Below are 12,733 nucleotides of genomic sequence, written 5' to 3'. Positions count from 1 at the left end.
CTCTGCTACCTTTAAGCTGGGGTAAGCATTCCTGTTAACATCTGAAGAGCTACTATTTTGTCATCCTCATCTTTCCTTATGCTCTGCATCTTCTCTGTTACTTGTAAATCGTAGTTTATTGGCTGTCCAGGGAGGTGATGATCTGTGACTAATCTACTTTCCTCAGTTTACTCCCCTGCTGCTTTTAAATGTAGATAAAGCCAGAACTAAATAATATATTTTTCCAGTTAACTAAACTATGACAATTCTTCGTTATATTGATTTGCTCATACCCTGGATGCCTTTCCCTTTTTATTTGATTTTTTTTAATTCTGTCAGATATGAAAATGTCTCTATAATGCCTTACATAGTAAAGTTCAATTTTGATGAAGTCTATAATAATTATACCATTATCCTGTGCTAGACTGTCTGTTTAGATATCATGTCAATTCCTCTTCATTTTCCTCCTTTATGTGTGTGACAGCAAATGATAATTAAAACATTTTATTTTACAGATCACTTTATTTCTTGTCTCTGCACCTCAGATGGGACATGCGTGTTCAGGTGACTGACTACAGGAACATCAAAATGCCTAACCTTGAACATCCAGCATACCCAGCAGCTACACTGCTTCAGTTGGAAAGTCTGGTGCCTTGTCGAGAATCCCAAGTGTCCCTGTTGCTGTCAATATTTGGAGAGGTAATGCTTTTTGTATTGTAGGTTTGAACAGAACAAACGCATTCTGCTGTCTCAAAAGGGAGAGTAGAAAATTAGGAGCATTTTTGTGATGTCATTATGAAAATACTTCGGTTGCCTCTTTGTTGGGCAGATAGATTCTAGTGAATTTGAAGTTTGAAAGCTGTTTTGCGGCTGGAAGGACTCAAACAAACTTACAGCTATTTGTGTCTTCTGTATCTGAAGCGTGACTTCTCCAAGGCTTTGTTCCATCTTTGCCAGATAGTACCAGGAAGGACTCTATCTCCTTCTCTGGTCTAATGTTCTGGGTATTCTTTTTTCCTTTTTCAGTGGCAGTGTAGAAATCGTGTTTGATTTTCACCTATTAATCCAGTTATCTGCACACCTGAATTCTAAGTACATGAAATTGGTCCGATTCTAATTAGTTCTGTTGCTGGCCATAAGATTTGGAAATCACTGGCTTGTTAACTGATCCTGTTACTGCCTGGCAAAGTTATTCTAAAAGGTAATAGGGCTTTTTATCTACAAACTTACAAGCAGTTGACACTCAGTTACAAATGGAAATTAATATCTCTTTCTGGTTCTGCCTTTATTTATAGATAATAATTACACAAATTAGAGCATTCAAATTTATGTATTTCAAACACAGTGGCAACAAGTCTTCTTAAAAAATAGATATTAAAATTCTTGTTAAATATGGAGGTTAAGAGTATCTGCATATCTTGCACAAGAGTGCCTTCGTCTTGAATTAGTTGAATATTATTGTTTTTCATAAAAGGTCTTAATTTTTTTGTATTAATTCTTTAAGTCCGTGTACAAGAGTCTTAGAAATGAGAAAACCACAAAAAATACCTTTTCAGAATGAAATAAAAGGAAAAAGTTAATGATTTTCCTCACATCTTAAAAAAAAAATCCCTGAAATATACAGCATCAGTACCATTAAATAAATAGGTGTATTATATCAGATACTGCCTTGTGAGAGGAGAGCAAGCTCCTGTACCATCTCCTCCACCAAACTGTTTTGTCTTTTCTGTTTAGTGCTGATGGAAAGAAAAGCAGTTTGTAGCATTTGCAGAAGTTAGGACAGTGTAAAGCCTGCAATTTGTGCTTGCCAAGATTTTATTTCACTCAGCTAACTAATTTGAATTAAGAGCCCACTGCTTTTCTCTCTTGGTATGTGATTTTTTTTCTGAGTGTGTTTGTTTTGTTTTATTTTCTCATGGAAAATGTATCCTCCTGTTGTAGCAGTTTCACTTGTAGCTTTATGTGATACTTGATTCTTGGGACTTACCCTTCCAGCATTTCAGTGAAGATGAAACACAAAACTTGATCATGTTGATTCTATCGTAATTGGTGTATTTTATATTTAATGTCTCAATTTAAAAGATAATTTTTCTTTTGAAGGGAAACATCATTGATAAATCTTCTATGTGTTGAATGAAAAAAATTGAACCAACAAAAACTGTTTTGTTTTGGTTTTTTTTCCCTAGCGTCACCATTTTAGTTTTCCATCGATCTTTGTCTATGGACATACATCTAGTGGAAAGACTTACGTTATGCAAACTCTTCTAAGCACCTTACAGGTAAGACTGTTCATAATAGTTATTGAACTTAGAATTTAGTTGTAACAGATGGTCCCTCAAACTAGCTTCTACTTTCTCGAAATGGGTTTTCCTCAGCCATTTCTGCTTTCTTTATTCTTCTCCTTTGTTTACTGTGTGATGAATGCATTGCTTCTCTCACTAGTGCAATTAGGATAAAATGAAGTTGTGCATATGAAATATAGTATAAATCATAATAACTTTTCAATGGAAGTTTAAAAAAGAAGAAAAGGAACTAAATTTTGTTATGCTCATTCCCTTGATTTAATCTTAAACAGCTCCAGAGACAAATAACTAACTGTTATGATGATTCCAGTTCAATCTGAGAGTTGTTAACATTTTTTTTTTAATATTCTTGTAATTTTCCGTGAAACTAATTTTACTTGCATATAAAAAGTGAGAGAGTATATGAGAAACAGTGAAAAGAGTTTTCACTATTGTCAGCCTAAGAGCTTAAACTTAGTAAAGTTGTTAAAAGCATTGAAAAAGAACATACAAGCTGTGCATGTTTGCTGGAGAGAAAAAAAAAAAGCGATTCCAGAGGAGGGCCAGGAAGATGATCAGAGGGCTTGGACATCTCTCCTGTGGAGATGGGCTGAAAGAGTTGGGGTTGTTCAGCCTAGAGAAGAGAAGGCTCCAGGGAGATCTTATAGTGGTATTCCAGTACCTACAGGGGTCCTGAAAGAAACCCTGAGAGGGACTTTTACAAGGATGATCAGGGGACTGGAGCACCTCCTGTATGAAGATAGGCTGAGAAAGTTGGGGCTGTTCAGCCTGGAGAAGAGAAGGCTGCATGGAGACCTCATAGCAGCCTTCCAGGATCTGAAGGGGGTCTACAAGGATGCTGGGGATGGACTCTTTATCAGGGACTGTAGTGACAGGACAAGGGGTAACGGGTTCAAACTTAAACAGGGGAAGTTTAGATTGGCTATAAGGAAGAAATTCTTTACTGTGAGAGTGGTGAGGCACTGGAATGGGTTGCCCAGGGAGGTTGTGAGTGCTCCATCCTTGGCGGTGTTCAAGGCCAGGTTGGATGAGGCCTTGGGTGGCATGGTTTAGTGTGAGGTGTCCCTGGCCATGGCAGGGGGGTTGGAATTAGATGATCTTAAGGTCCTTTCCAACCCTAACTGTTCTATGATTATAGCCAATCTAAACTTCCCCTGTTTAAGTTTTAACCCGTTACCCCTTGTCCTGTCACTACAGTCCCTAATGAAGAGTCCATCCCCAGCATCCTTGTAGGCCCCCTTCAGATCCTGGAAGGCTGCTATGAGGTCTCCACGCAGCCTTCTCTCCTCCAGGCTGAGAACTGCCCCAGCTTTCTCAACCTGTCTCCGTATGGGAGGTGCTCCAGTCCCCTGATCATCCTCGTGGCCCTCCTCTGGACTTGTTCCAACAGTTCCATGTCCTTTTTATGTTGAGGACACCAGCACTGCACACAATACTCCAAGTGAGGTGTCACGAGAGCAGAGTAGAGGGGCAGGATCACCTCCTTTGACCTGCTGGTCACGCTCCTCTTGATGCAGCCCAGGATACGGTTGGCTTTCTGGGCTGCAAGCGCACACTGAAGCCGGCTCATGTTCATTTTCTCATCGACCAACACCCCCAAGTCCTCTGCAGGGCTGCTCTGAATCTCTTCTCTGCCCAACCTGTAGCTGTGCCTGGGATTGCTCCGGCCCAGGTGTAGGACCTTGCACTTGTCATGGTTAAACTTCATCAGGTTGGCATCAGCCCACCTCACAAGCGTGTCGAGGTCCCTCTGGATGGCATCCCTTCCCTCCAGCATATCAGCCGAACCACTCAGCTTGGTGTCACTGGCAAACTTGCTGAGGGCGCACTCAATCCCACTGTCCATGTCACCGACAAAGGTGTTGGAGAAGACCGGTCCCAACACGGATCCCTGAGGGACACCACTCGTTACCTGTCTCCAGCTGGACATCGATCCATTGACCACAACTCTTTGTGTGCGGCCATCCAGCCAGTTCTTTATCCACCGAGTGGTCCACCCATCAAATTGATGTCTCTCCAATTTAGAGACAAGGATGTCATGTGGGACAGTGTCAAAGGCTTTGCACAAGTCCAGATAGATGACGTCAACTGCTCTGCCCCTGTCCATCGGTTTCGTAGCCCCATCACAGAAGGCCACCAAATTGGTCAGGCAGGATTTCCCCTTAGTGAAGCCATGCTGGCTGTCACCAACCACCTCCTTATTTTTCATGTGCCTTAGCATGTCTTCCAGGAGAATCTGCTCCAAGAGTTTGCCAGGCACAGAGGTGAGACTGACTGGTCTGTAATTCCCCGGGTCATCCATTTTCCCCTTCTTGAAATTGGGGGTTATATTTCCCTTTTTCCAGTTGTTGGGAACTTCACCTGACTGCCATGATTTTTCAAATATGATGGCCAGTGGTTTAGCAACTTCATTCGCCAGCTCCTTCAGTACCTGCGGATGGATTTTGTCAGGTCCCATGGAATTGTGTACGTTTAGGTTTTTAAGATGGTCTCTAACCAGATCCTCTCCTACAGTGGGCCTATGTGTTATAAGTTAAAAACCGTAATAATCAGTATGCCATTCACAGTTTCTAATGTAATAAAATCAATTCTCCAGGTGTGTTTATCTTTACTAAGCCTGGCATTGCAAAGTGTTTTGCTAGTGGGATGGATCTTATTCTCCCCATGCCAGTGCTGTTGCTGTTTCCTCCTGTATGAGCTTCACTTCCAGAAATGTTAGGGCTATGTATTCTTTTTCAGCTTCGCCTTCTAACATGAACTTCCTTTGGATTCCTGCTCTTAGAAAACAGTGTAGGAATAAGAAAGAAGTAGGTCAAGCAGGACTGCTAAGACAAATGGCATTGGAATATGTGACGTGGAAACTACTGAGAATTCATTGTTCAGTTTTGATTTCAGAGCCTTACATTCCTGGGAAGTTGGGACTACAAACTCTTTTCCCCTCAATTGTTAAGGAAGAAAACTGCTGTAATGCTGTTCACTGGGGAATGAGTTATCCTTGATGATTAATACTGTAGCTGCTCTGTGTTGCTAACCTGAAGTAGGAACTTTGTCATGAACAGATTTGTTTCAGTTGCAGGGGCTGCAGGCAGAGAATCATAGAATTATAGAATAGTTTGTGTTGGAAGGGCTCTTTAAACGTCATCTAGTCCAATGCTCCTGCAGTGAACAGAGAGTTCCTCAACTAGATCAGGTTGCCCAGAACTACATCCAGCCTGGCCTTGAATGTCTCCCAGGATGGTGCATTCAGCACCTCTTTGGGCAACCTGTTCCAGTACTTTGCCACCCTTATGGTAAAACATTGCTTTCTCATGTCCAGCCTGAATCTCCCCTCTTTTATTTTAAAACTATGTTATTTTAAATGTCATGTGAGAATCTCAACTATGTAGAAGTAGTGGGTCATTGTGGCTGAATGCATGTTTCTTACATAAATAATTCTTTTGAAGAATGATAGATTGCTGCCTGAAGTCCATTTTAGTTTATTTCTGGTCAGTGTTGGCAGAAGACTTTTAAGCACTAGGTTCTTGCCACTTTTGTGGCCTTTCTTTTTCTGTTAGAAAATGTATATACTCTTTCTAGTTCTTTTCCTTGTCCTATTTTTTCCCAAAACAGCCTTTAAAGTCCCCTGAGGGTGAAAGGTGTCATCACAGAAGTTTCCATCTAAACCTGTTAATGCCTACCTGCAGGACTGGGTATTATGCAAACATCCCCTTCATTAAAAATTCTGTAAAGGGAGAAAGCTGGAAGACAGTGCTCATGATCCTCTTTCATGCAGTAACCTTTTGTGCAATGCTCCTAATACTGTGCTGCCTACTTGCAACATACCCGAACATACACCTGGACGCTGGAAGTGAATAGCATTTAAGCAGCAGCTGCTTCTATAGAACTGACTGTTGCCAAGTATAAGTGTCTCCTACATAATGTGGTGGTGTGAGTCACATCTCAGGCACCCAGCTTTTCTCTTGCTGTGGTGGTGCAGCACTTTGAATAGGTGTTTTTGGAGGTGTAGCCCCTTTCTTTTAATAGTGTTCAAAATTGTAAGAAAGCTTTTTATTACATGCTGCTCAGCTGGACTGCCAGCATATACCCATACTTTCCCACATCTGCTGAATCATATGCCATATATTGTGATTTAAGTAAAAAGATTAGAGTGAAGTACTTAGATCTTTTTGTTGTTGTTATAGACACACACATCCCTGTGCCAGAAGTTTAATTTTGCAAGTAATGCATATGTATCCCAATGACTAATGTTTTCCAAAGGTTGTAGTGTTCAGTGTGAAAGAAGAGCATATGCCTTACCAGAGAGTATAGAGCTGTACAAATAATCTATTTTTCAAAAAACTGAGTTGCTAGAAAATTTTTGCCTTATGCAGGTTTGAATACTGGTGCTATTACATAGTCTGTAGTGTCTTCTATTTATGGACAAGTGGCCTTTTTAATATTACTAAATTGGCACTTACAATTATATTTTGGAGAGTGTGTTCCTAGACTATTGTCATTATAATATAAGTTTGAGAAGTTCATGTTATCTAGACACTGTAATTTTTAATGGACTATTTTACAATACTGTAATGTGTTATAGTTGTGTAACTTTGTACTAAATGTTATTTTTTTTTTAACTGTTTTTTAATTTTTACACATAGAAGATACACTGTGTTTCAGTTTTTGAATGTGATTAGAAGATAAACTGTGTTTCGTATGAGGATTCTTCAGATCTATCTTCACTTTCTGATATGTAATATTTTTACTAGGTCCGTAAGTAATTGTGCTTTTTTGGCAAGGTTCTTTGGTTTATGTTGTATACTCTGTTGACAGGGTGTGGTTTCTTGCATTGTCTCATCTGGAAGAGAATATTATTCTGGAGTATTCACACTGAAAAAGCTAAAATTGTTTTGTAAGTTGTCTCATTTTTTATCCTTTTCAGCTTCCTCATGTGTTTGTGAACTGTGTGGAATGCTTTACTTCACGACTTCTCTTAGAAGAAATTCTCATGCAATTGCAGAGTTGTTCTCCTGAGACGGAACAGACTTCTCAAGTGCATTGTGATACTTTCAATGACTTTGTACGTCTGTTTAAACAAGCTGTTGTGACTCAAGAGCTTCAAGATCAAACATTATACATTGTAAGTAATACAATTTTAATGTTCCAGTTTCTTTCCTGTTAAGAAGGTGTGAATAATTGTTATGGATAATTTGTATATGAAGTATGTGCAGCATAGAGCAGTTTTCATAATATTTCTCTGTAGACCTCATTCAGAATCTGTCGATAGTGGTAGATTCTGTTGCTTTACTGGCTTTAGATGAGGTTCTATATTTTTCCTGGTTTTAGAACTTTTTCTACACAAAAACGGCATAGCATAACTCATAATGAACATAAGTTATACTGCATATTTAAATTGGATATGTAATAGTATCACAGAATCTTTAAAAATAGAGAGCCTGTATTTGTCTAATAATTAGTAAGTCATGCATATCTCTTTCCTTGGGAAGATAGCCTCAGAAATGAGAAAGCAAAGGTGGGAAGCAAGGCAAAAGTGAACTACAGAGCATGCAAATGACAAGTATTGATTGGCTAGAACAGATTCAAGTTAGAAGCTATACTAAGGAACTAAAATGCATAATTTCCTCTGTAAAAGTGCAGTTGAGATCTTAAATCTTAAGCTTGTGGCCCTCAGAGACAAGAACTGTAGTTTTAAAATTAAGATGGAAAAAAAGTCTGCAATGAAACATTTGATGATATACTCAAGTGGAATAAACAGGCAGACTGCAGGAAAAATAATAGGAATTTAGATCACAGGAATGAATGATTAAGTCAGTGTCACAGTAGGACACTAGGGTTTGTGATTTTTGGTTTTGTTTTGGTTTTTTTCCCGTGTGATAATCTTAGCTGCCTAAAGGCATCAAAATTTACAGACATCTGTAATAGCATTTATTGTCCTGAGAGATGAACATAGAAACAAATTTCAGGCATACAAGAGGTCTGAGAAAGGACACAGATTCCTCAAACCCTTTTTATTGTACTAGCTCTCACTTGGTTGAATGTAGTTGATTATCTCAAAAATAACCTGAATACCATCATGTTAATGATGTGTAACTGTATATACATTGTAAACCTGCAAAAGGCATGGACTTAGATTTCAGGCCAGCAGTAGGAATTAAGTTTATTTTAAAAGAGGCGAAATTGCTTGTTTAAAAAAACATGAAAGTGGTTCAAGATTAAAAGCTTGATGACCCTGAGGAATCACTCTACATGTTTCTCACAGCAATCAAGGGGCATACTGCTTTGATTTTTTTTCAGACAAAGATGTTCATAATTACTGACCATTCAACATAGTGAACAATAATCACTGAACATTCTTCATTCTGTTTCACAGGTTATAATCAAATAAGTTCAATTTAAAAGTAATCAGCCACTTAGTTAAGTATCTTCGTATTATGCTTAGCGGAAATAGTACTAGCTCAGAGTTTCCTACAGCTCATGAGTTAGTAAATTTGACATATTTAAAAACTGAATGAAGAAAATAGGCACCAGTACTTAAAATAGGTAAGAAGTTATACATAGATAATTCATTTTAATTTACTGTCATAAAAGTGGTATTGGCATCCTTCAGCAATTCCATAAGAACAAAATTTACCACTAAAATCTCTTTTAAGAAATTGCACAAAACACTCTATATAGTAAAATTTTAATTTCAGATTAATATTTTGATTAAAAAACTATTCTACATGAGTAAAGAATGCTTAATGTGTTATATGAAAATTAGTATCACTCAGAAAACAGAAAGTTCTTGAACAATGCTTGTAGAAAGGAAAGCATTAAATACCTAGAGAGGTTCAATTGTATCCTGTAAATAGTTGCTGAATCAGAAGAATTAAGTATTAAATTAGTATCTCAGTTCAGTTCTGCAAGGGAACAGACAGGAATGGGGGACATCAATTCATATATATTAACCTGTGTCATCTGGATTTATTGTAGAATGGTTTAAATTGGGACTGATGGAAGACCAGCATGCTGGTAACATAAACTGGCAAAGCTGATTTATTGTATTTTATTTCAGTAATAAATAATGTAATATTTCAGGCCAGTTAACTCAGAGCAAATTAAGATAAATGTTTACTTTCAAGCAGAGCATTCCAGGTGTTTCTCTTACCCCAAGCATGGGTGCTGAATGCTTGTGATTACTTATGAAAAATGAATTTTATTCATTTTAACTACCTGACAAATCGGAGCAGATGTAACTTGTAGTCATTCATCCATTTACAGTATTTAGCACTTTTCAGAAGTAACAAGCTGCTGGTTTTAATATGAATCAGCAGACAGTTCTAAAATATAGGTTTTTTATAAAGCTGAAGGCTGTCACATCTGTATTAAAACTAAAGAGTAAGGCATGGAATTACAGGCCTGTGGTTTGGTGGTTTCTGTGAGTCACTTGACATATTCCACAAGTCAGGGTCGCAGGATATTTTATCTTCTGCAAATAGAAACTCCACTTTGTTTCCTGCTTAACTAAAGAGTAAGATCTGCTTAGGTCAAGACCTTGAAGACCTTAAAGCTTTGTGTTTGGTAGCTGCATGTCACTGGAACCAATAAGCAGTGTTTTATTAATAAAAATATGTAGCCTCTGTTTGGTCAGGAACATAAAGCAGTCTTCATTCCTGGAAGTGTTTATTATATAAACCAAATACAGATGTCAATATAAAGTCATACATTGTATTTTAGTTTTAAACAAAATCCCAAGAAGTGTGAGCTATTATAGCAGCGATACTGCTCTGTCAGGGCTTTTTCCTGCATGGTGTGATTTTGAAATATCATTTGCATAAAATGTTTCTTGGTTGTCCACATAAAATTCTTTTTCTTACTGTGGGCAACAGATATGATAGATGTCTTAAGGACTTGGTGTAGGGAGGAAATATAAAGAGATAGACAGATATAATTTTCCAGGCACCTATAGTTTGTCTTTCAACATCAGTAATTCAAAAGAAGTAATGGACTTAAGAAGTTAGATTTATATTGTGAATAGTAAATAAAACACCAGAAGAAATGTGTTTCTATTCTCTTCTTTTTTTTTTTTTTTTTATTTCTGACAAGATTTTAAGTGTACTGGAAATACAATTTATTCATTTTTATCCCCCAGAGGATAAGCATGCATGTTTTCATGCTCCTGTTCTTTTCTTCTATGCTCCAAAATGTTGGTTGTTTAGATAAAGTGTTTATTTTTTAAGCTGTACATATGCTATAAATCTGTTACATATCTGTTTCTGTGAGGATTGCATATAATACAATAAAACCTGTAAATTTATAGGCTGCAAATGATGGCAAGAAAAGCTTCTCTCAAGATTCAGTTGTGTGGATTCTAGATGATAGCTAACTTTTTGAAAATATCAGCTGTTATTTCTTTCTGAAAAATCATTTAATAGTGGAAAAAGATAGGTATCCTACAGGTGATCTAGTGCTACCATACTACACATGATGTTGAAATATAAGAAGAATTGGAAAAAAATTGGAGGTTTCAATGGTTGTTAATGATGATATAGCTTTGTCAGTGATATTCGTGACTGGTATAATTGCATTGCAATTTTTAATTGCTATAAGGCATGAGAATGTTGCTTGCCTGGGGATTGTACATTTTTTTAGGTGGCAGAGCTGCTTGGGCTTCCTGGAAGCATACCCGAAGCAATAATCTCTGTGATGTTGCTTGCTTAAGGGGTGGTTTCTGCTGTCTAAAAGCCATTAGTGAAATGAGTTTCCAGCAGCTAAGAATTAATTTTAAATGCACATGAGAATGGAAGTTGACATTCTCTATGTAATAAGATCATTGCTTTGTTAAAAGGTACTGGATAGAGCAGAACAGCTGAGGGAAATGGAAGCTAACATCCTGCCAGCATTTCTTAGGCTTCAAGAGTTGGTAAGTATCTGGAAAAAACTTAACGTGTGTGTCCTGCATATTGAAAGTAACTGAACCCGTGGTATCTGTCCATCCAGGCTCACAGATCAAGATAAGTGATTCTTTAGATCAAAAAAGTTGCAAAATTAATCCACCCCACCCCCCCACCATCAAATAGTCAACTGTCTGCAGTCAAAGCTAGAAACCTAGCCAGAATTTAAACATTGTCAGGTTTTTCTTATACTCTTAGGGTTTGTTTTTTTTTTTGTTTTTATTTAAATTCTGTTTGATAGTATCTTGCTTTATGATACCTGATCTGTTACAGATTCCTTTGGGGCTGGTATCAGATGCACAGCTCTCTTTTCTAGAATATAGGTTTTAAGAAGAATTTGAGGTTTTTCTACTCTTCATTTTTGTTTTTCTAATAATTGCAGAAAAATATCTCAGGCAGGCAATATTCTGTAAAGAGATGCTTCAGTATGACTCCTGTTAGCTTGGTACAAAGAAAGAAATAAACCCGCTTTCAGAGTTTGTCAGATGTTTGTGTGGAAATCCAAAGTCTGCTTCAGAGTCAGCTGCCGAGTCAAAAGGGCCCAGACAACACTGAGTGAGCATATTCAGCATAGAGTTCATTGAGTGCTGAATTCAGCATAGGAAGTGTGAATTTGCAACTCAGAAAATGCTTGTTTTCCTCAAGTTTCTCTCATGTAGAGCTTCAGAGCACTGTGTGATGGTCAGCTTGGGAAAGGTCAGTAGACCACCAGCTCTTTAATTGTGCCTGGAGTTGCACAGTTCAGCAGCTGTGAATGTGCTTTACATTGGCAGAGAGTTTTTACACTTTTATTGGAACTGCGGCACAGTTGTTTCTGACTGGAGTAAACTACTGTATCTTTCCGTCTTTCGCTTCTGAAGTATCAAAGCTTATGCCTTGGAATAAGGAAAAATGGTGCATTCTCTGAAAAGAAACTGAAGACAAAGCAAGAATATGGTGGTACTTTGAAATGTCTGAACATCTAAATAGCTGAAATTATACTTGTCATCTCAAGACTTTTGCGTGATACTCTTAATCTTCTGGTGACATTGAATTCCCTATGTACTGAATGGAGACTGATTCACAGCTGTGATCTTAATCCTGGCAGCTGGTGCATCTTACGGCTCTTTTTGTCTGTTCTGCCCATATTCTGGATTTTGCTGCCCCTGAAGCAGAAAGAACTGGTCAGACAGAGAAAGGAGGAAAACTGAGGCTTATGATTGCTGTTCAGGAACTGAAAAGCATAGGCTAAGACTTACATGTACATGAGAAACATCCTCAAATTCAAAAGTAACCTCCAGATAAGTTTGTCAGCTTTGCTGAATGCTGAGATTCCAGTTGCTCAGATTCTGAATTCTGGACTGAGACTTTGTGAAACTGTTGTGCAGCTGATATTGCAAAGGAATGTTGTAGGAGCATCTCCTGTATCACTTTCCTTGGGTGAAGAGAGACAAGAAGCTTCATTAGTGGTGGAAGATTCTGTGGGACTGGGGAATGACTGGAAAAGAACAGGTCATAGGATGCTTGATTTCTGTGAGT

General features: G+C 38.0%; 1 protein-coding gene across 2 annotated transcripts in view; it reads left to right on the top strand.

The window, feature by feature from the left end:
* Positions 1-567: 567 nt before the first annotated feature.
* ORC5 (origin recognition complex subunit 5) overlaps positions 568-12,733 on the top strand; it is a gene marked incomplete at both ends in the record, with an annotated part of 72,617 nt that continues 60,451 nt past the window's right edge. For both annotated transcript variants that reach the window (XM_080613232.1, XM_080613231.1), the window contains 4 exons: positions 568-678; positions 2,166-2,258; positions 7,204-7,401; positions 11,110-11,184. In XM_080613232.1, coding sequence (XP_080469358.1) covers positions 568-678; positions 2,166-2,258; positions 7,204-7,401; positions 11,110-11,184 — 477 coding nt within the window. The remainder of the gene's footprint in view (positions 679-2,165; positions 2,259-7,203; positions 7,402-11,109; positions 11,185-12,733) is intronic.

Source organism: Psittacula echo (assembly GCF_963264785.1).
Source record: "Psittacula echo genome assembly, chromosome: 1".
NCBI lineage: Eukaryota > Metazoa > Chordata > Aves > Psittaciformes > Psittacidae > Psittacula > Psittacula echo.
This window is presented reverse-complemented; position numbering and strand designations above follow the sequence as displayed.